The sequence below is a fragment of the Cucumis melo genome, chromosome 7 (genome assembly GCF_025177605.1).
Source record: "Cucumis melo cultivar AY chromosome 7, USDA_Cmelo_AY_1.0, whole genome shotgun sequence".
Lineage (NCBI taxonomy): Eukaryota > Viridiplantae > Streptophyta > Magnoliopsida > Cucurbitales > Cucurbitaceae > Cucumis > Cucumis melo.
In genome coordinates, this window is record NC_066863.1 from 22,435,940 (window position 1) to 22,463,291 (window position 27,352).

The window sequence follows — 27,352 nt, forward strand, 5'->3', positions numbered from 1 at the left end:
ATTGGCTACCTCTTAGAAGTGCAATTGAAGCTCTTTTATTTAGCAGTGAGTTCTTTTTATCTACATTGCTTTTCTATCTATTGTGTATTATTGTCTTATATTGTGAGCAATTTCATGCTGCTATGGATGCTTCTCAAACCACTCTAGCTTTCACTTTGATCACTTTCACTTTAATCCATTTGGAGTGATTCTATGCATGTTTATATGCATTAGTTTGTATTGTTCTATGCATGTTTAGTTTGTATTAGCCCCTCCTCGCACCTTCCAAACTTTCACTATTTATTTTAAAATCAAATTAGTACACCTCATAATCCATTTAGAGTGATTCTATGCATGTTTAGTAAGTCTCTTAGGCCTTCATGGTTTATCTCGCACGTATCTCGCACACATCTTGCACACATCTCGCACGTATCTCGCACACGTCTCACACATTCCAAACTTTCACTATTTATTTCGAAATGAAATTGGTACCCCTGCTAATCCATTTGGAGTGATTCTATTGATGTTTAGTAAGTCTCTTAGGCCCTCATGGTTTATCTCGCATGTATCTCGCACGTACCTCGCACACATCTCGCACATTCCAAACTTTCACTATTTATTTCGAAATGAAACTGGTACCCCTGCTAATCCATTTGGAGTGATTCTATTGATGTTTAGTAAGTCTCTTAGGCCCTTATGGTTTATCTCGCATGTATCTCGCACACATCTCGCACGTATCTCGCACACATCTCGCATATTCCAAACTTTCACTATTTATTTCGAAATGAAATTGGTACCCCTGTTAATCCATTTGGAGTGATTCTATTGATGTTTGTTAAGTCTCTTAGACCCTCGTGGTTTATCTCGCATGTATCTCGCACCTTCCAAACTTTCACTATTTATTTTAACTTTCACCATGCTGTTATGACATGTTTAGTCAGTCTCTTATGCAATTATTATTTCATTTGTTCTTTTTTGTTCAGGCTTCAATTATGACATCGACATCGACTGATGGACCCGCGTACAAGATTAATCCTTCCCATCCTTGGCCAGTTGTCATTGTCGACTCCATTCCACTACAACGAAATAATAGTGATTGTGGCGTATTCACCATTAAGTATTTTGAGTACATAGCTGTTGGTTTTGATTTAGATACATTATGTCAAGAAAACATGTCCTACTTTAGAAAACAATTGGCATTTCAATTATGGACCAACACTCCTATGTATTGAACTTTGTTGCGAGATTTGTAGGAGTTGTATATCATGTATGTTGCAAAATATGTATCGATTCTTCTCTATAATGCACAAGTATAGATGCTATATAAATTAGAATAAACGTAGTTTATGAATGGTCAATTGATGACATTCAAATATCATATTTGTTTGCAAAACTACTTGTAGGTAAACGATCGCTTAATATTTTTTATGTTTATTAAGAAAATCGTTTAGACTTTACTAAACGATCGCTTAAAGATATATGCACGATCTTTTACATTAATACGATCTTTTACATTAATGTGATTACATATAAACGATCGCTTAATATATAAATTAAAGCAGTTGAGTAGCAAAGAATTAAAAAATATATAAATTAAATAATTACAAACTAAACGAATAGTCGTGTGAAATATATAAACGATCGTTTAATACAATTAAACGATCGTTTAGTTATTTTAAACGATCGTTTAGTTATGTTAAACGATCTTTTAGTTACATTAAACGATCGTTTAGTTACGTTAAACGATCTTTTAGTTACATTAAACAATCGTTTAGTTACTTTAAATGATCGTTTAACGTAACTAAACGATTGTTTAGTTATATTTAAACGATCGTGAAACCAGTTTGTATATTAAACAAATTAAAATCTGTGTCAATACGTTTGTGTTTTTTGTGTTCATAAATGAATAAGTCAGTTGTTATTTTCGTCTTCTTTATCTATCTAGAAGCATATAAAGTAAGAATGTTTGGAGACATCATTAAGAAAACACATCCAGATAGATAAATAACAAACTAAAAGAAAAGTAACATTCATTAATTAGTGTAATAATTAGTACATTGGTAGAGAAATTTTTAAATTTGTATGCTGGACTTCTCGGTATATGAAATTGTATTGGTACACGTTAATCTGTTGTGACCTATTTCTTTACATCGACCACACTTATGCAATTTCGGAGCTTCACCAACACTTGGAATCCTTTTTTTCTTCAGTCGACCAACTCTTTTGACTACTTTCGGAGGTAAAACAATCATATGTAGATAGTCTTCGCTTGTCTTCCAAGCTGACTGATTTACAATTAGGTAGACGGTCTCCGCATATGCTGCCAACAAACATTCATTGGTGTAATAATTAGCACATAATCTATAAACATTTATATTGCGATCTCGTGCTGCAGCAATGGCATGTGAGCATGGTAGTTGCTCAGCTTGAAACTCCTTGCAAGTGCACTCTTGCAAACTAAATCTTTTACTTCAATTCATTTTTCACTACCCATTGAACTTTCTAAGAACCTAAACCAAACTTTGACTAAACTAATTTACAGCAAATAATTCCATTCCAAAATAGCCTAAACCAGACATTTACGGATGAAACTCGCAACAAATACCTAAACCAAATATTTACAGCAAATAAATTAAAAATGAGTTAGAGATGAAACTCACTAAAATAAAAGAAAACGCTCAAAGTTGATTGAATGGTTTGAAAAGAAGGAGCGACGAAATGCACTAGAGGATCGACGAATGGCAAGAGACGAATGGTCGGAGTATCTTCGAACGACACTAGAGCAGAGCAAAGTATCGGAGCAGAGCGATTTTTTTTTTTTTTTTACTTCAGGTGTTCTACACAAAAGAGAAGGGAAAAGGAAACAACTCTACGCGAAAGAGAAGGGAAAGCGAAAGCTGAAAGCTTTTACGTGGAAGAGAAGGGAAAGGGAAAGGGAAGGAGAAGGAGAAATTTAATGAAGGACATTTTTGTCCATTCACACATAAATTGTCCTAAAACTCTTTATTTTCAAAAACTATCCCAAAAGTCATTTAACCCTCCTTTTTTAAGCTATTTTTGGCAATTTCCCAATATTGTTCACTTTTGAATATACCAATAAAGATAATTGTCTTTATATATCTTTGCTTTTGAATCTAGTGTGCAAACAGCGTGTTTGTTATTCGAACTATATATCACAATTATTATTCTCTGAAAATTATATATATACACATACATACATGTCTTTCAAACATTCATCCTAAAAATAACTTAAAATAAGAAATATATAGTTTTAAGAACTATTTCTCCGATTACTCCATATATTATCAAACATTTACCAATAAATATCCACTCAAATTTTAAATTTTAAACTTATCTTTCAACTAGTAGTAAGATAGAAACAAAAAAAAAAAACAAGAAACAAGTAGGTTGCATGCTGAAATTTATGCTAAACTGATCCAAGGAAATGATAACTAACTTGGAGGGGACTTCAAAACACTACTCATGAGCAAAGAAGGTTGTTTGTACTGCTGATGTGATTTGTCAAAATCAATCGTCACAACCACAATCGCCGCCACAGTCACCGCCAGTACATCCATCGTCTGTGGTGGTCACAACTGTATTAGCCACAATAAGGATTCCACCATGGTTGGTTTGGTCAGAGGGTTGTCCGATTTTGAGATCAGGATATGTGGAGAGCCGCTTAGTTGTTTTTTTCATCTTTTGATGAATTCCACAAATATAAAGACAACATAAAATCACCAAACTGGATAATACAGGACTACAACCTAACAGAATCATACCATAAACTTTCATCTTTAATGTTTATTACGACTCTCTAACTCTCTCTATTTTTGCTTTATGCCAATCATATTAATTTGGTCAACCTGATGATCAGTACAAATATTCCAAGCTTTTGTATAATGCATGGTTTGACTTTTCCTTCCTTCTTTTTTTTTTTTTTTCTATAGAAGGAAACCACCTCGAAGTTTCATTTCTGTTTATTGGAAAAACAAGTCAAATATAGAGGGACTGTACAGTAGCTGCGGGGACTAAACCTCGGTTAGTAATTATTTGGTTTTTTATCTTTAATTTATTAAAATTATTCTTCAACCTCTAGATTTCTTGCTATCTTATCTACTGTTTATCCAGCAAAACTTGAAAGAGTCATTTTTGAAGTCACAGACAAAGTTGTTATGACAGTGAAAAGGATTGGGTTTATTTTTTATCCCAAAATTATTGTAATTGATTAACTTTCAATTATATGGAAAGAGTCAAACAAATTATAATGTTAAAAATTTCAATTTTGAGATGGAGCTTTTTTCTAGTACAAAAATGTGATGAAATTTTAAGATTTTAACTTAGCATTAATGGAGATTTTGTTAACATGAACCCAATTAACCTAGAATTTATATGTTTTCGAAGACATAAGGTCCCAAGTTCCAATTACCCACTCCGATTATACTTAAAAGACCTTTTCAAAAAATATATATATATAAACTTTAAATGAAATTGATCAAGCTATATTTAACATAAGCTCTTTCCTTTAAAACTAAAAGTTCCATCCTCCATCCTCTCAGTTATAAGCACAAGTCATCACACTTGAATTTCTTTTTCTTATTTGTATTCATCAATGATGTTTGTGTTCGTAATAAACATCTGAATCTATCTCTTTACAATCAGTCAAATGTTGGTATCAACGATAAACCTATAAATTAGTTACATCAGTTTGTTATAAAGATTAGTTGTATTCTGTTTGTTGTTAATTCCAGCTGTTGGTTAGTAACTGTCAAGTTTCTTCTATATGAAGAATCTTGCATTATGTAAGTACAACAAGAGAAAATAAAGATAAACTTCTTCACACATACCTCTCTCCCTTTGATATGGTATCAGAGCATTTCCACAAAGGAGAATTAGAGCATTACCCAAACGTTACATTACCCTCGTGCAGTCTCCACCATGACAAGATCTGAGAGTTCGACGTCTGGCAACTCCAACTCCTCAACTCCAATCACCTTTTCTGAACTCAACGCCCAACTAAATCCTTTCATCCTTCACCATTAATGGCTGCCAACGTCGGTTGAGGAACACAGGGAACGGATAGCTGATTGGATCCTTGAATGGTCGGTGGAACGCGAAACTCCTATGATAGCTGGCATTTGGATTACTTGAGGGTGGAGTTCGATCCTCTTATATCAAATGGAGATGGTCAGCAGCGCTTGTAGAGGGTGGAGTTCATGCATCCAATGGTCGGTGGAGTTTGAAGGAAATGGAGAGGCGTGCATGAGGTTTATCGTGATGGTTTGAGGAAAGCAAAGGCCGACAGCTTTGAACAAAAGGAAAGGGAGACGAAGAGCGTGAGGCTTTCTTCTTTTTTTTATTAAAATGTATTTTAATTAACTTTTATTTTTATAAATTTGAATAAAAAATATTTTTATTAATTATTTAATGAATTTACCTTTCATGACAACAAATAACTGTCATGTATAAGTTCAATCTGAAAACAGCGTTTTTTCCCACTAAAAACACAAATTTTGACATTTATAATGGATGACATTTAAAAATTATTTGTAAGTGATGACATTTAAAAATTGTCATAGATTTATGACACTTAAAAATTGTCATAAATTCTTCAAATTCAAAAAAATTTACTTTTTCTCGCCAAAAACGCGTTTTTTTATCTTTTATGACAGTTATTTCTTCTCTTCTTTCAATTTGGGATGGAACCAACTGTCATAATAGATGGTTTTTCTTGTAGTGATTCGATTATTCTGACCACCAACTTGGTTTCTACACCACTTGCAAGATCAAGCAACAACTCTTCATGGAGCAGAGCAATGAAACCTACGCTGTTAGGGAAGAACAAGATTTGATTCTTAAGGGAGCGATTGAGAAACCATCAAAAGGTAGTCTTCTTTCAGCTCGAAATTATAATAACGATGTGATAGCCTCATGGATTATTAGTTCCATTTCAAAAAAAATCGCCGCCAACTTAGTCTATAATTGAAGTGTGAAAGAATTATGGGATGAGTTAAAAAGAGAGATATCGGCAGTCTAATAGGCCACATATATACCAGCTACAGAAAGACCTTGTAACTACCACCTAAGGGAATCTTTCAGTTGAGATATATTGCGCAAAGATCACCACCATATGTTAGGAACTTGTTGAAATAGACCCATGGATGAATGCACATGTGTACGGTTAAAGAAGATGATTGATTTTTTTAAAGCAGAGTTTGTAATGGCTTTTCTTATGGGCTTAAATAAGTCATACCTCTCAAATTAGAGCATAGATTTTACTTATTGATCCTTTACCACCAATAAACAAGGTATTTTATCCTATAATCCAAGAAGAAAGACAAAGATCCATTGGATCTACAACTTCTATTGAAAGCATCACCCTAATGGATAACACTGAGAAAAAATTTACGCCTGAAAGATTCAAGAATAAAGACACTCGGCCAATATGCACTAATTGTGGATACAGAGCCATACTGCTGACAAATGCTATAAGCTACACGATTATCCATTAGGACACAGACTAGCAAATACTAATTCAATTCACCAACAGAGACATAGCAACCCTATGCAAACTAAAAATGAGAAGAGAACAAAAACTCCTAAAGACAGTCAGTTTGCATTTTTTGCAAGACTCAATAATGACCAATACCCACAACTCTTGAGTATGCTTCAAACACATCTTAATGTTTCACAAATTGGTGAGAACTCCATGACAGAAACTACCCACATAGCAGGTCCTTGTCTCTTTACCTCACTCACCAATTCTTCTTGAATCATAGATTCTAGTGCATCTTCTCACATATGTCATGATAAATCTATGTTTAAAGAACTTCACAGCATGCAAAGTATGTCAGTTATACTACCTACTAAAGCCCGTTTAAGGTGATATCTCAATATCAAAAGAGGTGATATTGAAAGATGTTCTTTATCCCTAATTTCAAGTATAACCTGTTGTCAGTACTCTACTTAAGAAAGGAAAATACTCTATATCCTTTACTAATTCTAATTATCATTCAGGACAAGTCAGTTTCGAAAATGATGGAGAAGGTTGAACTAATCAGTGGCCTCTACTTGCTCAAAGTTAATGATGAAAAGATTAAAGACTGCTTTAATGAATCTGCTTTCTTTCTTTTTTTTTTTTTTTTTTTTTTGTAAAGCCTATGCAACTACATGGCATAATTGATGGGACATCCTTCTATTAGTAGAATAAAGGAATTATCAAAGATAGAAATTGCTGATTCATTAAATTGTAAAGAAATTTCGCATATTTGTCACTTAGCTAAACAAAGGTGTCTTTCATTCCCTGCTTTGAATAATGTTGCTGAGAATATCTTTGATCTTATATATTGTGACATATGGGGTCCTTCTAAAACCAAAACACATGCAGGACATTCTTACTTGCCACTATTGTTAATGTTAAGTCAAGATACACTTGATACATCTTTTGAAAAATAAAAATGATATCCTATAAGTCATTCTCAGCTTCTTCAAACTTGTTGAGACTCAATTTTCAAAAAAAAAAATCAAAAGTTTTCATTCTGACAATGCTCCTGAATTGAATTTCAGAAATTTTTTTGCTAAAACTGGAACCACCACCATTTATCATGTGCATACACCCCTCAGCAGAACTTAGTTGTTGAGAGAAAGTACCAGCACCTCCTTAATGTTGCAAGAGCCTAATGTTTCAATCTAAAGTTCCTGTTACCTTTTGGGGAGATTGTGTCCTAACAACAGCATACTTAATCAACAGAACACCTATAGTTCTACTCTCCAATAGCACACCCTTTGCCACTTTGTTTAACAAGGCTGCAGACTACAATATCATCAAGACATTTGGTTGTCTTGCCTATATCTCCACGTTACCAATCAGTAGATCTAAATTTGATTCAAGAGCAAAGTCATATGTCTTTATGGGATATATATCATATATGAAGGACTACAAGTTATATGATGTAACTAAAAAAAAAATTATTGTCTCCATGGATGTATTATCTTTTGAAAATTTATCGTGCCCCCTGTTTAATCAGCTTGAAAGTAAAGGTATTAATGAAAATTTTGTTGATAATACCTCAAAAAGCATATGTGAAGATAGCCACAGTGTAAATGACCAAAATCTCCCTATTGAAACCTCAAAAGAAACCAATAATCCCACCCAAATAACCATCCCTATAGCTCCAAGAAGGTCATCACGACCACATTGCCCACCTTCTTACTTAAAAGACTTTCATTGCAACCTTACATTCACAAAAAAAGGCCATTTCCCCCCACTAAATACCTTTCCTATAATACCTACACCCAAAACCACAAAAACTACCTCCTAAATATTACCTCCACATATGAACCTTCTAATTACCACCAGTCCTTAAAACATCAAAACTAGAGAAAAGTCATGGCAGAAAAAATAGAAGTCATGGGAAAAACCAACACATGGACTGTTGTCTCTATTCCAAAGGATTATCACATCATTGGCAGCAAATAGGTTTACGAAGTTAAATGTAAACCATATGGCACAATTGATATATACAAAGCAAGACTTCTAGCAAAAGGCTATAATCAACAAGAAGGAATAGACTTCTCAGATACCTTCTCACCTATTGCCAAGATAGTCACTTTCAAGACCTTTCTAGCCCTTGCTACATCCTACAATTAGTCTCTTACTCAAATGGACATCAATAATGCCTTCTAAAATGGAGATTTGTTTGAAGAAGTGCATATGTCTCTACCATTGGGCTATCAGACCTCACAAGTATCACAAAAGGGTGAGAAATTAGCTTGCAAACTTAATAAATCCATAACGAATTAAAGCAAGCCTCAAGATAGTGGTTTCTAAAGTTTGCAACAGTCTTGTCTTCACATAGTTTTTACCAATCCAAGTTCGATTATTCTTTTTTTACTCGAGGAAATCGAAATGACTTTATAGCTCTATTAGTATATGTAGATGACATATTACTAACCGATCCATCCCCCCAAATAATCAGCTCAGTGAAAGAAATCCTTAAAGGACACTCCAAACTCAAAGACTTGGGCTAAGCAAAATACTTTCTGGAATTAGAATTATCAAGATCCCAATAGGGAACCATGATCTCTCAAAGAAAATAATGCCTTTAAATACTTGAGGATACTGATTTTCTTGAAGCCAAACCAGCCACTACACCTATGGACCCTAATTTGAAGCTATCAAATAATAAAGGAGAGTCTCTAAAGGAAGATGATATCACTTGCTACAGATGGCTGATTGGTAGATTAATATATCTTCAAATATTCCGACCGGATATATGCTTTGTTGTTCACTAACTTAGCCAATTCATCCAAAGTCCTACAAAGTCTCACCTAGATGCTACTCACCACTTGCTAAAATATCTAAAAGCTAAAAGGGTCTCCCGAACAAGGTGTTCTAATAAGTCTCATTGTCTCTTTCCATCTAAGGGATCATGCTTTGATACTAGAAGGTCCATTATTGGTTTTTGTGTATTCCTAAGAGACTCTATAATATCATGGAAATCAAAGAAACAAGCCACTGTTTCTAGATCATCCGCAGAAGCTAAATATAGAACACTAGCTTTAGTTACTAGTGAGTTGGTGTGGATTTCACAACTCCTTAATGATCTCCATGTAAAGATTTTAAAGTCCACCATAATATTTAGTGATAATCAAGCAGCTATCGCCATCGCTTCTAATCCAATGTTTCATGAAAAAACGAAACATATAGAGATCGATGGTCACTTTGTTTAAAGACAAGATAACTTATGAATTTCTCAAAGTTCTCCCTATCAAATTTAGCTTACAACTAGCTAACATGTTTACAGAAGCTTTGCCTATGTCTACCTTATCTAGACTAATATCTAAGTTGGAAATCATTGAAATTCATCGTCCAACTTGAGGGACAGTATCAACAATAAAACTGTAGATCAGTTACACCGGTTTGTTATAAAGATTAATTGTATTCTGTTTGATTTTAATTCCAGTATTCTATTTGTTAATTCCAACGGAGTTAGTTTGTAACTATCAAGCTTCTATATAAAGAAGCTTGCAATATGTAAATATAACAAGAAAAAATAAAGATAAACTTCTTTGCACATACCTCTCTACCTTTGATAACTGGTTAGAAAGTCTTTTCTCTTTCCCCATTTTATATGGTCCTTACTTCCACAGTGATTTATCTAAATTAACGAAGATATATATGAATACTTCAATAAAATACATAATGGATCTGTTAGTACTTTCATACAACGGTTCCTTTTTTCTTGCCACTATGGAAATTACATTTTGTAAATAACTGTGGTAATGATCAGAAATTGTAAATCTGAGGTGTAATAAAAGAAGAAATAAAAAATGGTGTAAGAAAATAAACATAAATATATACAAAAAAAGCATTAAGCATAGTACTTCTTTTCATGATATATTGAACAAAGAACTTTCTCCTTCCTCAGGATTCTCGAGGGCCATAATATATTTCTTGAAAGAATCTGCTGCTTCCTCCCTTTCCTCAAGCCTCCCCAATTTGTTGTATACCATTGCCATTAAATAGAAAGCTTCAGCTGCCATTTCATGATACTGACAAAGAGAGGATCTTCTGATCAATAACATGGACATAAAACTACACAAGGACCAAAGTGCTATAAAATTATTAAAAAGTTAATCGATAAGGCTTTCCTGATGACAGAATCGAAAATGAAACCCAAATCTTCGGTTAAAGTTACAGATGATCTCTTTGATATTCCTCAGTGTAATGAAAGAATTGTTAAGCCCAAGTCCTGTGAATTCAATATTTCCGAACATGGCACTACAAGAACATGTATTTTTGACACATCCAGGAGGGAACAGACACGAAAACTCGATCAAAAGATTTCCAAAAGGATCCTGTTGTAATTAAGAACATACCTCCAACAACTGAAGCTCTTCCGATGCTTGCTTCAGAGGATTCAGTACGACCTCTGGATCTTCAGAAACTGTTCATGATGAAATTCAACCAGAACTAAGTTCATTTTTCCAAATATTCAAGATTATATACAGGAACATTCAAGTTCAAATATCTAAGACGTTTAAAATGTCCAACACACATTAAAAGTACTGAAGATTTTGGCTTTGATTTGTAATCGATTGGTTTTTGGTATTTAAAAATGAAGTCTATAAACACTCCATTCCTCTCCTTAATTTCTTGCATTGTTATCTACTTTTTACCGGTGTATTAAAAATTCATGCAAAGTTTTCAAGAGTATGTTTTTGTGTTTAGAATTTGGCTAAGAATTCAACTCTCTTAAATAAGGAAGATAAAAAAACCACAATAAAAAAAATATAAAAAAGATAGGAAATAAAGTTAATTTTTAGAAACCAAAACCCAGATGATTGCCGAACATGGCCTTGATCAACATAATTGATTATATAGAGAGGAAAGCTACTGACTTTCAACCTCTATTGAACATTTTCCACGATGAGATTTAGCTTTATGAAACAGAAATGCTTTTATTAATAAAACTGGACAGATGAAATATATTTAAGTGATTGACACTGAAGTAATATTCTTCCGAAAATATGTTCCCTTTTAATTTAGAAAAGTACGATTTCTATAAGGGGGAAAAAGATGAACATTGCAAGTAAGAATTTCATAAAAACGATCAAAACCATAACTGGAGTACCTGAAAAGGTTGGACTACTGAGATAGCATTTTGCTTCCACTATAAAAGCACGGGCTCGGAGCTCCAAACCTCCATGACCAAGAATCATCGGAAATGCTCCATGTAAAAGATTCAAAGCCCTTTTTGAATGGCTAGGTCCAAGGGAGAGCCATAACTCAGCAATTGTCAGAGTGGCCGATGCTTTTAGGAGATCAAGGTTAAATGACTGGCAAAAGGAAAGGCTTGCCAAAGCATATGGAAGACCTACAACAGCATTGCCCGATTTCTGGAGGGAAGGGGGCCAATAAGCACTTTAATACTGGAGGCTAATGAAAGGAAAATGAAGGTACATGACACAGGAAATTAGCCAAATTGCCTTTTTATTCCAAAAAGGTAATTAGCAAGCAAATTTTTAAAGATTCATTAAAACTAAAATCAGCGCCCTTAGCTAGCTATCAAGAATCCTTTACTATCTTTTCCATTTTGTCTTTTCTTGCCCCAGTTATTTTACTACATGAGTCATGAGATATCCAAATCAAACAGGCAAGACGGAAGGATGAGTGTCGTATAGAAACCACATAATCTTCAGCCAACATAAGCCTTGATTCCCATTCCCTACATTATATCTTTAAGTTTACCTTGTGTATTTCAGCCAGCAGAAGTAGAACCGAAGCATTCTGGACCTGTAGATTATATTTATAACACAAACAGAAAAGAGAGTGTGCTACACGTGCTGCCTGCATAAATAATAAAACAATAATAGTCACTTGTAAGGAGATTTAGGGAGAAAAAAAATCTAGAAATTTACTCCCTTGTCCCTTGTCCCTTGTCCCTTGGGCAAACAAATTGAAAGAATATTACCCTCCTGAACACCGAACTTTTAGATGCAACAAAATAATACGATATGTTCCCACAATTAGATGAAACAGAACTATTTATGCACATCCAAACAAGAAAACATCAGCTTAGTTTTAATGGAGTTTTAACCTCGCTGAACTGGTTTGCTGCAAGCAATGTCCGAGCATGACGAAAACTAGCCTCTGTCTTCAGATCCAAATCCACACTAGTAACAGATGAGGCCAAAACTCCAAGTTCATTACAAGCCTGTTGGGCAAGCTTCAAACAACCTCTGATAGAAGGACACGAGAAACTTAGCATTGTTAATAAGCAAACCGTAAATATTCATCATATTTCTATAGACTACCTGTGTAGAGCATGCTCGTGAATGAGCTGTAACTTTAATAGTAAAATCCTTGACTTCGCGAGAGAAAGAAACCTCTCCTCTGCTATTTTAAGTGCAGAAAAGGCCTCTGTTACAGAAAAAACAGAGTTATAAATCATGACAACCATATATTAAGGTATGGAAGTGCATGTTCAAGTGTCAGTTCATTCGTGCATGTGCAATCATATTGTGGGGCCGGTCAGGTATATAGCAAAAAAGGAAGCCCCTCTCGATTTATCCACTAATTTCCAAAATTAAAAGATTGTGGTTCCACCCCTGGAAGAGATAGATTCCGTGAAAGAGGCAGATTGAAATGAACAGTATAGCCATGTTACAAAATATAATACCCTAAACACATATACAAGGTTGACAGCCCGGCTTAACTGTTGAAAAGTTCTATCTTAACAGTTAACAGAACATTATCTAAACAGATTGAAACGTTGAAGAAACATTCTATCAAGATATGGTGTTACACAAAAAAGTACTCGCTTTCATGTAATTTAGTAGCAGAAATTTCACATGCAAAAAGCATAAGTAAAGATAATGTTGGAAAATCTTCCAAGACGTTATTTATTTTACAGAACTCCTCGACAACAAAAGGAGTGATGAAAGCCAAAATATATAAAGCCAAGCAGCATAGGAAAAGAATAATTAATAACAAATATTATGATCATGAGATTAATAAGAAATGAAATGACAGGTGGCTAAGCTACCTCACCAACATAATAGTAACTTGATGTCATATTGCGGGTAGAGAAATAGTAAACGAAATGCATCATGGAAGCATTTTCCCTGACCTTTATATCCTTTAAAAATTGCCAAATGTTGTATGAGTTTCACGTACGCTAATGATGCATCAGATGAACTGTATGTTCCCATAAAAGAAACCAAAGCTTTTACAATAAGATTAGTCTAGAATAATTTTGAATTTCTTAGAGATATTCAATACTAAAAGATACCCATATGAGTTAGAAATTACCTTGATGTGTCTGCAAAACAAGTTGCATAAAGAATGGCATTTATTCGTGCAAGAGGAGCACTGAGATGGCCAGGGAAGAAAAATGGTCAGGCAATAAAACAATTGCAAGCTCAATTATTATCTCGAGGGATTGGGGGGAAAACCGTAAGAGAAAAATTAAAATAACACATAGATAGCTAAAATTAAATTCCAATTACAAACAGTAGTTAAAAATAAAAGTACAAGAGCAGAGATGATGTTCTCAGTATAACAAATTGATCTACAGGATTATAACTTTTTTTCTAATAAGAAATCAGATTTTCATTTTTCATTAAAAAGAATGAAAGAAAGCATTTGCGGAACTCTAAAAACAAACGTGAGAGATTCAAAAATTGGCTCAAGAGTAAGGGAACTACTGTTAGAAAATAGAGTAATAACGAGATTCTCTTTAAGAACGTGCTATTACTCATGAAACATTTCGACTATTACTTGCCTAAAAAAGACATTGAGCATGACTTTCTTTCTCCAGACAGGAGTAAAGGAAGCCACCCAACATAAAATATTTACACCGTTTTCAACAGTAACATGCAGTATTTAAAAAAAAAATGTTTATCCCACATCAAATATGCATTTTGGAGCACAAACCAAATGGGCACAAAATATAAAAATAAGAAGCTGCCCTGTATATAATCAACAATCGAATGGCTAATGTAAAGAAAACATGAAGTAACTCACATCAGAGAAGGCATTTTACAGTAAAGCAAGTGCCCCATTGTTAAATATACAGATGTAGTAGAAGTACAAAACAAAGAATTATATGGTATCCCCCTTTTATATGAAATGTTATGTCCGTAACAACTAATCTACAAAATATTTGCTTAGTTTAGTTGTTCATATTAAATTGTACAAAAATATACATGCCGTGCACACACAAAGAAGTACTATATGAAAAAGAGAATCTTCTTAAGATCACCTGCCATATATCTCAAATGCAGTTGCTCGTAGCAAGTACGAAGAGCCTAATAACTGTAAGACAGATCCAGGAATTGAGGTAGGTTGTGCAAAAAATGGTAATTCACTGGAGTTGTTCCCTGATTCATTGTCTCTACACAATACATGTGAACCTGCAGGCTTTTGTAAATTCTTAAGCCATGCAGTACTAAAGGATCCATCTGTTGTCTTTGTAGAACTTTCAGTGCCATATTGACAAATTAAATGAGTACTCAACCTTAGCTCCTATAAGAATTAAATGCAAGTATCAGAATAGAATAGAAAATAATAAGTCCCTAATAGATATAGATACTCCACATAGATCTACAATGAAGATGATCCTTTTTTCCTACTTGAGAAATAAATCAAAAATGAAAATGTGGAACTTCCAGTGCCATATTGACGTATTAAATAAGTACTCAACCTTAGCTCCTATAAGAATCAAATGCAAGGATCAGAATAGAATAGAAAATAATAACTCCCTAATAGATATAGTTTCCCATTGCTGCTCCTTTGATCTGCCACATATGGAAGAGTAAAATCCCGAAAAAGGTGAAATTCTTCTCGTTAGTGATATATAATTAAACTTACCTTCAACCACCAGTTTAAGCTTTTAGGTGAATTGGTGGTTTAATATGGTATCAGAGCAGGTGGGAGGTCATGTGTTCAAGCCCCTACATTGTCGTTTTCTCCTCAATTAAAATTGATTTCCACTTGTTGGGCCTTTCAAATATTTCAAGCCCACAAGTGAGAAAGAGTGCTAGTGATATATAATTAAACTTTCTTTCAACCACCAGCTTAAGCTTTTTGGTGAATTGGTGGTTTAATACTTCTTATGGTTGCTCACCTATAAAAATCTCAACACCAAAAATCCAGCACACCATGCTCAGCCCCTCGATGTGCTGCCTTTGTTTCAAAGAACTTTCAATGCCATATTGACGTATTAAATGAGTACTCTAACACACCATGAAATTCTTTCTTATTTCTCAAGTCAAAGACCCAAGACCACTTATTTTTGCATTGCATTTTTACTAGGAAAGCTTGGAACACTTTGTTTAGAATCTTTGATTTCGAGGTTTGTCTTCCTAGTAAGATTGACAGTTGGATACTGAAAGGGCTCAAAATTAGAGGTTATAGTCCAAAAGGTTACATCTTGTGGAGTTGTGCTACCCGTTCCCTTCTGTGGTATATTTGGAAAGAAAGGAACAGTAGAATTTTTTTAAGACAACTATAATTCTTTTTATTCTTTTTTTACTGCGTTGCAACACACAACTTCTTAATAGAGTACAAATTAGACCAAACACTTTTCTAATTACAGTCTTTCTATGATTCTCAACAATTGGAAGGTCCTTATTCTTTAGTTTTTCTTGGGGAGGGCCCTCTTGTCCCTTACCCTTGGGTTGTTTCTCTTTTGTTATAGGATCTATTTCTTATCCAAAAAAAAAAAAAAAGAAAATAATAATTTCAACAAAGTATTTAATTATGGAAACAATGAAAGATAGTCATCCTGTTCGGCATTACCTTACAGACACTTATTGGAGAAGTTCTAAGCTTTACAGAAGCTCTCGGACCAAATGATAGAAGAGGTCTTTGCACGTGCTGCAAACAATTTACAACCCGTCAATAATTAATGAATAAAAAGATTTACCTGCTCTCTCAGTACGTTCAACATGCAGTTAAAATTTCCATTCCAATCAAAGACTGATTTTTTTTCAGTCACAGCAGATAGGTATAAAGGATCCATACAGTTGCTGTGGATCAGAAAAGAAAACACTCCCCACTAGGGATGAAGAAACTAAAGCATGAGAACTTAACAGTAACCAACAAATGATTAAATACAATGTCCTGACTTTCTTCCAGCATTAATCTACTAAATACAAGAGTACTACAATTTCACGCATTAAACAGTGAGGTTATGAGCGAAGCAATAAATCATCTATCAATATCTGCACATGGGAGGGGGGCGAGGGTTGTCAATTTCTTGACTGCTGACAGGTAAACTGTCAAAACAAACTATTAGAGAAGATAACATTTGGTTCTACCTCCCTAATCCTTTGACAGGACTATGGGATAAGGAGACCGTGACAAGCATTGAATAAGGGATCCGAATTCATCCATTTCTGAATCTCTTTGATTTCTTCTCAATCTCAAATTCCAGTAGCCAATGCCACAAATGTTGGGAATCTACTCGTAAAGAAATAACTTCTAGAAAACCACTCCAAGTTTACTTTAATTTCCTCATTGTTCAGAATTCCTCCAGTGTGGTTGCAAACATAAAGAATATAATTTAGTTAGTTGGGCTAAGTAGGGCGGTCAATTCAGATTTATTTATTTTAAAGTACCAACACTTCAGTTATTCCGCTTGGGTCAGTTTTTGTTGTCTTAGTTGGTTAAAGTGGTTTTGTAGTTGGATTTTCGGGTGGTTCTGGTTTCTGAAAGTCATGAAGGCAGAAACATGAAGTGAACTATTAATACCCAATTACTAATCTTCAGGGGCTACAAACTACACACACACCAAGTGTAAAAATAAACATACATTATCAGAAAGATTCTATAAAATGCAGAGTTGTACCCATATTTACCATCAAATGAAACTTAGCCATAGCAAGATGGTTGGAGGCTACTAATCGTTTCAACTTCAAACTTTCTGCTCTTCTTAGAGATTCCGTCAAAAGCACAAACAATTGTTGCTGGACAGAGAGTGAAATTCCCATGCTCATTAAAGGTGAGTAGGATGACCCAAGTATACCACTAGTGCGTGAGAAACCACTTTCAGATAATAAGTTCCCTATAGCTGCTAAGGTATATGCGAGGCAAGTATCGTTGCTTTGCTGTAAAGAATATTGATAAAAAAAGAATTAATAGTAAAAAAAATTAAATTTAAAGTTTATCTATGATCATGGGTTTTAATATCTGTCCACATATAGAGCAGCTAAATATTAAGATAATGACTCCAAAATCATTGAAGAAAAAGCATTAGTTCGATTTCTAGAGCTCCAAGTTCATTTTCCTCCATATTAGTAAAATGTAATTGCATACAAAACTTACCTGTTGCGATACATGGACTGCTTCAGTCAAAACCTGACAATTAAAGACAAAATGAAGAACAATTAATTAAATAAAGCAACAGGAAATTTTCATTTGCAAAAAATCTAACCTCGTGATTAGAGAGGAGAACTGAATCTTGGTAATTGGTAGAAAAGAGAAACTGACCTCTAAAGCTTGTTTTGGATGACCAAAGTGAACATGCATCATCCCTAAACATAATAAAGCAATTTCATATCTTCCAAAGCTGTTGCAGCCAGATCCAGGAGAGATGAAATCAAATCCTTCAGTCCCTGCACTTTTGTGGACAAAACCGAGGGAAAACAATAAGAAAAAAGTTCAGACACAGTAATCAAATGTTAAGAACTTTAACAGGGTCTATTCTATAGGCAACCGTCTCCTAGAGTTGTTCTAAATAATCAAGTGTTGTTTGATCAATCCCCCACCCCCCACAGACACACACACATCACTCCCTTTTTAACAGTTGAAACTCCCTGACTAACTTCCCCCCCATCCCCCAGAAGTCTAGAGGCTAGAAGTTGAGAAAAGATAACAGAAGAAAAATGTGAAAGAAAATGTTCATTTTATTATATTTTAAAATGCATTATATCTCTTCATTCAGAGAAAGGGTGGCCATATTGGCTTGGGTAATCACCAACCAACATATGAAAGGAAAAGGTATAGTTAGTCACTTACCTATAGTCGAAATACCGGTGGACATTTTCTAAAGCAGAAAAATAATCATCATGATAAAGGGTGTTCAAATAACGCAGAAAGTGAACCTGCATCAGCACAACAAAGAGATGAGCACGGCATGAAATGCTAAATGAAATCTAATAGAATAAATAATCATGAACATAATAGGAGAAAGATCCAATTACTCGATGAAGTTCCGGTGCCATTTTTTGGAGCTGTTTGAGGACCAATTCAAAAGCATTGAGAGAAAATAAGCTTCCAAACCTGCACCAATTTTAAATAATTGATTAGTGTTGTAGCAAGGAACAAAATTTTCTGGGTTGATTATATTAAACCACCAATTCACCAAAATCTTAAGCCTGTGGTTGAAGGCAAATTTAATTATACACCACTAACACTCCCCCTCACTTGTGGGCTTGAAATATTTGAATGACCCAACAAATGGAAATCAATTTTAATTGGGGAGGAAACAACAATGCAGGCTTGAACACAAGACCTCCCCTGACCACGTACTCTAATACCATATTAAACCACCAATTCACCCAAAAGCTTAAGCTAATGGTTGAAGACAAATTTATTTATCACTAACAGAATATGCAACTACTTTCATTGAGAAAAAAACAAAAGAATACAAGGACATGCAAAAAAATTCAAGCTCACAAAAATGCCCCAAAGAAAGGGCTTCCAACTAAGTAATACTTACTCTTACTTACTTTTCAATTTTTTCAGCTTGTGCATCTAAGTAGCCTTGCATCTGCCAATTTGTCCTCAGGAATGCGCTACCACTGGGATCAATATCTCTCGAGGTATTGGAAAGAGAGTGGGAGTAGGAATAACCTTCTTTAGCTTTACTAGTACTTTTGCACTTTGGGAATGACAGAACATCAACATCTGTACTTTTGACAAATACAAATCAATCACTATGATAAGAGGCTTAAATTATTTAATTCTATGGGAAAACTGAGGATTTGCAAAATTAGTAGTAACTTACATAAGATTGTGATAGAGTTAGTGCATCTTAGATTAAGTATAGTATCCAAGGAAGCTCAAGGGGGGCTGCCGACCCTAAGTTACATGACTATTTAGATAATGATATAGGCACCGAGTCTCAGAACTATCAAATGGTATGGGAATTTTGTAACCATTCTCTTTCTTAGAGCTCAATTCAGTACTAAGCTTTCAGTGTACCAATTATCTCTTTAGACTGTTAACCAAGTCTACATTTTGAGGAGAATTCGGAAATACTCTTTGAGAATATATCTATCTTTTCCTTAATCAGAACCTGAGATATATCAAAGAAAATAAAAGAGAGGGGAGATGAGATATTCCCTGACAACAAGGGTTTTCATGAAGCCTTCCCAATTGCACAGTTGGTGTAAATTTTAGCTAAAAGATAATTATAAAAGGACTAGACACGAGAGGAACAAAAAGAATTCCCAGCTTGTCTCTTCTCCATTGAAGATTTTTCATTTTAGCATTCCTTTCAAACAATAGCCTTACCAACGACCATAAGATACCAATTTTTTCTTTGAAGGGACCACCAGCAATAAGCTGGAACCTGGAAGAAGACATCAGCACTGTTATTGGGAAAACCTGACATGTATCGACAAACTTGAGGAGTCTAACTCGGCAACCAGAAGAAAGAAACAACCAAATAAAAAATGGCCTTGATCTTCCTCCTCGTCTTTATTGTTTAAACATGGCACACCAGCTAAAAGAGGGAGACAGAGACATATGAAGTCTTCTTTCCAATAACTCACACATGAATTCAACCTTAGAAGAGAGAAAAAATCCACAGGAAAACCCGGCTCAGTTTACACACAACAGACCAGCTTGGTTGGCCTAGAGCTTAGGGACGGAGGAGCTTACATGGAAAGTTTCATGTTCTTCAAGCAGCCAAATCTTGTCTTCTCTGTCATTGAGAAAAGGGAACAGAGGAGGTTAGGCAAAGTGCACTCCTCAATTTCAGCATCAACCAATTTCCTTCTAAACTGGACAAAGAGGCCAAGCAAATAGTCTGGGAAAGTCCAAGCTAGCTGGGACATCTAAAAGCCAATTTTCTTCCGAAAAGGAAGGAATGCCTCCACCAATTTCGATCTTATGCCACCTCAGCAACAAGGCAACTCTTGACAATGAAGACTGAAGAACCGTTGAATTTACGAGCCCACCTTTAGATAATGAGAGCCATATAAGGTTCCTTCATAGGAAAATCTTTTCATTTATGAACCACTACCCACGTTTTGCAAGGAGGCTGTGTTTCTAGCTTTAAATTAGTAGCTCCTATAGAAAAAAAATCCCATTTCCCAAAGTGGGATCCCGCTTCAAGGTTAGCTCCTTCCACAAGAATTCTCCAATGAACCTCTCAAGACCTTTCACAACCTTTGGCAAGCATTTAAAAACAAAAAATAATAGAGGGGGATACTTGAGAGAACTGCATTGGCAAGAGTTAACCTCCCTCTTCAATTAAAAACAAATGATTGGCATTGATTTGCTTACCAGAGAGCAAATGTTGAGACCATGTAAAAAAGAATAAAATTTATCATAAGCTTGGGACTAGATCTTGTAGTTTTAATTTGTAATATGTTAATTAAAAAAAAAAAAAAAGACAATACTAAGTTGAAATCCTTGCCGCACAATAACCACCTTCCTCATTCTGTTTTGTTATTTCACATTTTGATTCTCTAAATAAAGTGTTCTAAATTAGACTAAATTATTACATATATCCTAACCTAACCCAACAATTCACTAATTTGTAATTGATCAAGGCACAGAGCTCAGGTTGAGGCTATAATTACAAAAAGAAATTAAGAGAGCAAACCATAGAGAAGCTAAAATCTTAAAGTGTTGAAAAAATGAAATCAACAGAAAAGTTAAGTGCTGCAGCAGCAAACCAATGACTCAATGTTTGTTAAACAAAGAGAATAAAATAAAAAATGAGAGAACAAATAAACTTCTTATTGAAAAAGAAAAAGTGAAAATGTTAATAGTACTAACTTATGAATTAAAAGCAACACTGAAAACATAAACTTACATAACTTAAAAAAAAAAAAAAAAAAAAAAAAAGTGAAAATGTTAGATCTAACTTTAAAGGGAAAAAAAATGAAAGAACTAAACTGAAAAATTAAATGTAAGAAAGAAAAAACTCATAACTTAACATAAAGAAAGTCCAATTTGGTCCCCGATGAAATTTTTCCCTTTTTTCATCTAAGAGTTGGTTATTTCCTTCCAAACCAATTTTGTTATAGCACTGATGTACCTCATTCCCCACTATAATACGAAGAAATTAATGATGGAAACAAAAGATGATATATAGATTTTAATCTCTCAAGAAAGTTAGTCAAATAGTATCAGGAAGAAAAAAACGTGCGATCATTTATTATGTACGTGGTTTATTTATTTTTCCAAGTTGTTTTTCATCTAACGAGCCAATGAGTAAACATGTGCCTGTACCTTCAACCAATCCAGAAAGTGCTTCGGGCACATGAAAATGAAAAGGGATGCTCTGAGTGGTCCTTTTTCTTGCTTCAATTTCTTCACTAACCTTTTCAAAAACAAGATTCTCCAGGTCCATACTTTCATATTCTGGCAATGTCTCCAAATCATTCCTGGTATCATCTAATTCAGGTGCTCCATAAGGACAATTTGAAAGAGTTTCTTTGCAATACATTCCGATATTTGTAAGAAGATGGCAAACACCCTGCATTGAATTTTCAAAAATGAACATCTAACTTGTAAAGCAACATGAAAACACAAATTCAATATTTTCTGGTAACCAAACAAATTGAGATTTGAATCAAATGATGTGGGCAATATTATGTAACAAAAAAGTTAAAAACAAAAACAAAACTCAAAGACGGAAATGTTCATTTATCGATTTGCTCAATTGCTCCTATTCCACACTGAAACAACTACCGATACATTAAACCAGTTTTCAAGATATTAAGAGGGAAGGGGGTACTAACTAACTATTAAGACGGTAAGTAAACTAGAGTACCTCAAATGATAATACATTGAAAGCAAGAACACAGCGACGAAGGAACATTCCTAAGTTGCTGTTGGGGTCCAAAATAATCTGGTCATCTTCCACAACACCTGAATCTGGACCTCCAAGGATTCCTGATTAAATCAACGTTTAACTACATTAGTGAGATGCAAGGTTGAGGAAACTGAGAAAACAGGAGAAAAATGACCACATTACACAGCGTAAGAGAGTAATATTCCCCATAAATTAGAACTTAAAGAAGACAAATAGAAAGTTTGATGAGAAATGACTGAGGGTTGAAGGTAAACAACAATATGGATTTGCAGAACTAACCTCGCATCTCACTGAAGAAGTTAAACAGATCGTCGGGGGAAGCTAAAGATGACAGCCTACTTGTTAAGTGATCGATCAACCAATGATCTAGTAACCCACCAACTTCCCTCAATTGATTTATGAGCTCTTCAAGTTTGGGTTCCAAAATATCGTCACACGACTGGAAAACAAAGCATTCCACTACATAACAATCTAAAACAAAAGTTTATAACACTACCAACAAGCATTCACTGGAAATATGAGCATGTTTATGAAGGAAAGAACTAAGATTCGCAGAGGTTAACGTTGGCACTAGTGAAGTACCTTAGTGAGAGCCAACAAGAACAGACCAAGACGATTATGCTGAGCCACTGAAGAGAAAGGAAAGGGTACAGAGATTTGAGCTGGCGGAGCATAAATCTGAAGCAGTATGCAGACAGAAACTTTGTGCGGCGTAACCGCGAATCCTCCTTGCGATTTGAAAATCCCAGCCATTTTAGAGCAAAATTTTCCCGCTGTCTCTGCCTTGTAGAAGATGCGATTTTTTTAGGCAATAAGTTTCAAAGCATTGTTAGTCCAGGTGCACCATCTACAAGCAGCACCGGAATGTTCACGGTAAAATTCACAGAAAATGATAGCCACAAAGTTCAAAACTCAAATGCAGGTTATTGCCTTAAGAGGGTATCAAGTGCAAGCTACCACCTTGAGAGCTGAAACGAAGTTAGCGGAAGCTAATTTTGATGGTCGGAACGAACCGAACCGCCGAAGAGAATGGAGAGTGGAGGACGGCGGGAAGGAAAAAGAACAAGACGAAGAGGGAGAAAGGAGAGTTTTCAAAAAGAAAAATAATGTGAAATTACCAATTTGGTCTCAAAGGTAATTTCAACTATTTTTTCTTGTTTTCCATTGTTACCGACGACTTGATTTTCGATGTTCATATTTTTTTTTTTTACATTTTATTCGAGATAATTGCTCTACTTCTGCATTAGCTAATTACATTACAATTAAACATTTATGGACCATTTTTAATTTAAAAAAAAAATGACCAAAGAAATCATACAAACCACTTTGGAAGAAAAATGATTTATTTATCAAAAATTTAAAAAGAAAAAATTGCTAAATGAGATGGAAAGCATGTACTTAAATCAAGTAAATTAGTTTTAAAGTGAAAGTTTAATTCCCTCCAAAAACAACAATGTGGACAATTAAATTCAGAAAAATGGTTGATCTTTTCTATTGTGTACGCAAGCCAAATCAATCATGCCCAGCAAGTTTCAAGTTCAGAAATCTTTCAAACCCTTCGTCGACTCAATTTTGTTAACTTAAATTCATTGAATAATTGATAAGCTACGAATGAATTTGATTGAATTGATTTAGGACTTTTAACCCATTTTTGTCTCAATAATTCTCTTTCAAATCATGGACCCTTTGACTAATCTGAAAATATTTAGGTGTCAAGAAAAGTAATATTCATTATTTACCAAAACATCAAACCACACCGTTCTTATCAACGAGTCTTTGTAAACTATGATATCTGCTTCTGACTTCAGCATTGTGACACTAAAAAGAAAATTAGAAAACAATCAACCTATCTGGTCCCAACTAAATGTCTAATCACGGGAGAAGTTGCAAAAGAAGACAAAGAATTTACTTGGATAAAAGATAAAAATAGTATAAAAAAGCAATCTCTGTCTCGTTTCACAAGAGTTTAAACAACCAAGGTAATAATGTCAACAATGATTTCAAATAAAGAGAACAATAAAACACAACAAAATGAATCTAGGCAGTTTGAGATAGAAAAGCTCTTCCAGGCTGACGGTTTGCAAGAGGCCCATGGCATCCAAGAAGCTTGGCGTTAACACCATCTGGAAGAATCTTGTTCTCTGCCTTGTACTTCAGATAATCAGCTCGGCTGAATTTCGTGAAACCCCACTTCCTGCTCACAATGATCTTCTGACGGCCAGGAAACTTGAACTTAGCACGCCGGAGAGCCTCCTGTGCATTCTGTCCGTTGTTGTCCTTGCAGCGAACTGAAAGGAGAACCTGACCAATGTCTACCCTTGCACAGGTTCCCTGTGGTTTGCCAAATGCACCTCTCATACCAGTTTGGAGCCTATCAGCTCCAGCACATGAAAGCATCTTGTTAATCCGAAGAACATGGAAGGGGTGCACCCGAACCCTCAAATGGAATGCATCCTTCCCAGCAAACTTGGTCATATACTTATTGCAAGCAATCCTAGCTGCTTCCAAAGCCTCGCTGGACACGTTTTCTTTCTCCCAACTCACGAGGTGGACACAGAATGGGAATTCATCAACTCCTTTCTTCTTCATTCCAACATCGTAGATCCTGATCTTAGGATCGGGGACACCCCGACAAAATCGTGACTTAGGGTATGGCTTGTTTTTAATCTGTCGGTAACACCTAGCAGGTCTTCTCCCCATTATGAGTGTAATGAAACCTGCACAGTTGTAGAAAAAATATATAACAATATGACGCAAAAGTTCACTTGAAAAAGCACAAAACTAGATGACTAATTGAAATCGCTCCCAAATCTCACGACTATCTCTCTCCCCGTTGTCAAAACCTAACCTATTTCCCTTTCCTTGTGACATCAAAATGCTGCTGGTTCATCCTCATAACTTAAGACAGTTGATGAACAGAAGATTCAGCTAGAGAGATATAAATCTGGATTTAACTTAAAATCAACTAATATTCAAAAGGTGGCCCAAGTTATAGTTTGGTCATTGAAGTTATAACCAATAGAGCTTGTACAGAAAGGGCTATATCTATTTATTGGCCATTAAACATAAAATATAATGAACAAAGAATGAATCAGACGGCAGTCTTGTAAATCATACAGACATATCCTTGAAACTCGGCACAACTACAATTAGCCACGCCAGGAGAACAGTAAGATATGCCCGATTATCATAAGTACCTGCTTCAATCATCATCTTCTATTCGCCCATAATCTTATGACCCACAATCAACCATGTAAAAGTTGTTGGAACTTATTATAGATTATTAATGACGCTAAGTGGATTCATATAGCACCGAACTCACAATATAATCAACTCACTAGCCGAACTTTAATGTCTTAACATGATTCCCTGATCCAACCTTCAGATCCCCTCGTTAAAGTCAAGGGGAATACATGAACAGATTCAGTACAAAAGGAAAGCATAATCCTACCATAGCTAAAGCCAAAATTTGCATATAAAACATTAAACTTTCAAGTCTACTATTGTCTTGGGAATAGACTCAGATGAGTAAGGAAAACATCATGTTCAAGTGAATATGACCACCGGCAGTACAAATCTGGGCAGTCATGGATTGCACCAAATCGGCCAATTTCATTCTTCACGGTCCTCCCTTCAATCTATGAAATAGAGGCCAAAAGAAATGCTACCATAGAAACCCCTTTTCATTTTTCACTTAGAACAAGAAGTTTGATTCATTTTTTAGACTACCATCTTCATCTTCGTTAGTCATTATAGCTCAACCCAATTCATGAGATTTTCTTTGTTTTAGATGAGAACTAAACTACGATTTCCCTAACGCAACAGTAACACTAACAATGGCTAGTTCTCGAGTACATGAATTTTTTTTTTAAAAAAAAAAGAAAGAATCAAATTTATGATCGAAATAAGGGCTACAAAGCAAAGAGAGAAAGACAAAGGAAGCTTTCGTACCACCAATGGGGCGACGGGGAGACGATCTGTAGCAGTGGCGGCGGCGCGACGAGATTGACGATCTGCTGCGGTTGTTGCCCTTTTTATAGCAGATTTTGACGGAGAAGTTGGGCCAAATACCCTTTTTCAATAGTTAAATTTGTCAAAGAAATTGACTGCTTGAACAAACGCGGGGGGATATCCCAACCTAATTCATTTCACACTCCATTTATTTCAAATTTAACTTTATTTTTGTTTTTGTTTTTTTTTTATATATTTATGTTCTTCCAAGTTCCATTCATTCAGTTTATATATATATATATATATATATATATATCTATTTGATAGAAAAACTGGAACTGAACTAATCTTTCGGATTACAATTATAATAGCTAGTATTTTCGATTATTATAATCTATAAATGCTACTATTATTTCAAATCTTTATTTCTTATCATGTTTAAAAAGCCAAACAAACTTTAAAACAATATTCATGGGAACAAGCCACCTCGAGTAAGGAAGAAGCAAAAGTGATGTGGTATACTCAACCAAACCCTTATTTGCAAGATATTACACCCGTGAATTTTGACTATATCTAACGTGAGAAAGAGAGACAAAACTCAAATCTGAGTGTAACCAACCGAAAGGATTGAGCCCAAAAAAAATTAAAACCACTCCACAAACAAAATTGGAAACCGATCAAATTCATCCAAATGTTCCACATGTCGAAAACCTCGCAATACTACTAATTAAATAACTTTTCAAAATTCAATATTTTTGTTTATAACAAAGTAAAAATTGGTATGGTTAATTTATGGTCAAACTAAATTTTAATACGTGTCGCATTTTGTTTGTTCCAATTCGATGTTTGCTTAATATATA

General features: G+C 34.8%; 2 protein-coding genes and 1 long non-coding RNA gene across 6 annotated transcripts; all 3 read right to left on the bottom strand.

The window, feature by feature from the left end:
- Nucleotides 1–1,992: 1,992 nt before the first annotated feature.
- LOC127150151 (uncharacterized) lies at nucleotides 1,993–5,309 on the bottom strand. Its single transcript, XR_007822158.1, has 2 exons — nucleotides 3,437–5,309; nucleotides 1,993–2,299 (listed from the first exon to the last, which is right to left on the bottom strand). It is a non-coding gene; the product is annotated as an uncharacterized LOC127150151 (long non-coding RNA).
- Nucleotides 5,310–10,156: 4,847 nt separating this feature from the next.
- LOC103492966 (anaphase-promoting complex subunit 5) lies at nucleotides 10,157–23,628 on the bottom strand. 4 transcript variants are annotated; one of them, XM_051087034.1, is made up of 21 exons: nucleotides 23,502–23,595; nucleotides 23,124–23,388; nucleotides 22,821–22,980; nucleotides 22,500–22,621; nucleotides 21,956–22,202; nucleotides 19,219–19,396; nucleotides 18,691–18,769; nucleotides 18,506–18,591; nucleotides 17,978–18,107; nucleotides 17,813–17,845; nucleotides 17,347–17,595; nucleotides 16,286–16,363; nucleotides 14,748–15,010; nucleotides 13,796–13,855; nucleotides 13,614–13,681; nucleotides 12,799–12,904; nucleotides 12,582–12,723; nucleotides 12,233–12,331; nucleotides 11,616–11,880; nucleotides 10,861–10,928; nucleotides 10,157–10,533 (listed from the first exon to the last, which is right to left on the bottom strand). In XM_051087034.1, exons 2-21 carry the CDS (start codon nucleotides 23,292–23,294, stop codon nucleotides 10,372–10,374), a joined length of 2,766 nt encoding a protein of 921 aa, XP_050942991.1. In that variant the 5' UTR covers nucleotides 23,295–23,388; nucleotides 23,502–23,595; the 3' UTR covers nucleotides 10,157–10,371. The 4 variants fall into 4 exon arrangements, with proteins under 4 accessions (XP_050942991.1, XP_008451782.2, XP_016901128.2 ...); XM_008453560.2 differs by having other exon boundaries at nucleotides 23,124–23,627; XM_017045639.2 differs by lacking the exon at nucleotides 10,157–10,533 and adding an exon at nucleotides 10,555–10,733 and having other exon boundaries at nucleotides 23,124–23,628.
- An 817-nt stretch (nucleotides 23,629–24,445) lies between these two features.
- Nucleotides 24,446–26,936, bottom strand: LOC103492967 (60S ribosomal protein L10-like). The gene is made up of 2 exons (XM_008453563.3): nucleotides 26,493–26,936; nucleotides 24,446–25,258 (listed from the first exon to the last, which is right to left on the bottom strand). The coding sequence occupies exon 2, from the start codon at nucleotides 25,239–25,241 to the stop codon at nucleotides 24,579–24,581; it is 663 nt and encodes a 220-aa protein (XP_008451785.1). The 5' UTR covers nucleotides 25,242–25,258; nucleotides 26,493–26,936; the 3' UTR covers nucleotides 24,446–24,578.
- Nucleotides 26,937–27,352: the final 416 nt, after the last annotated feature.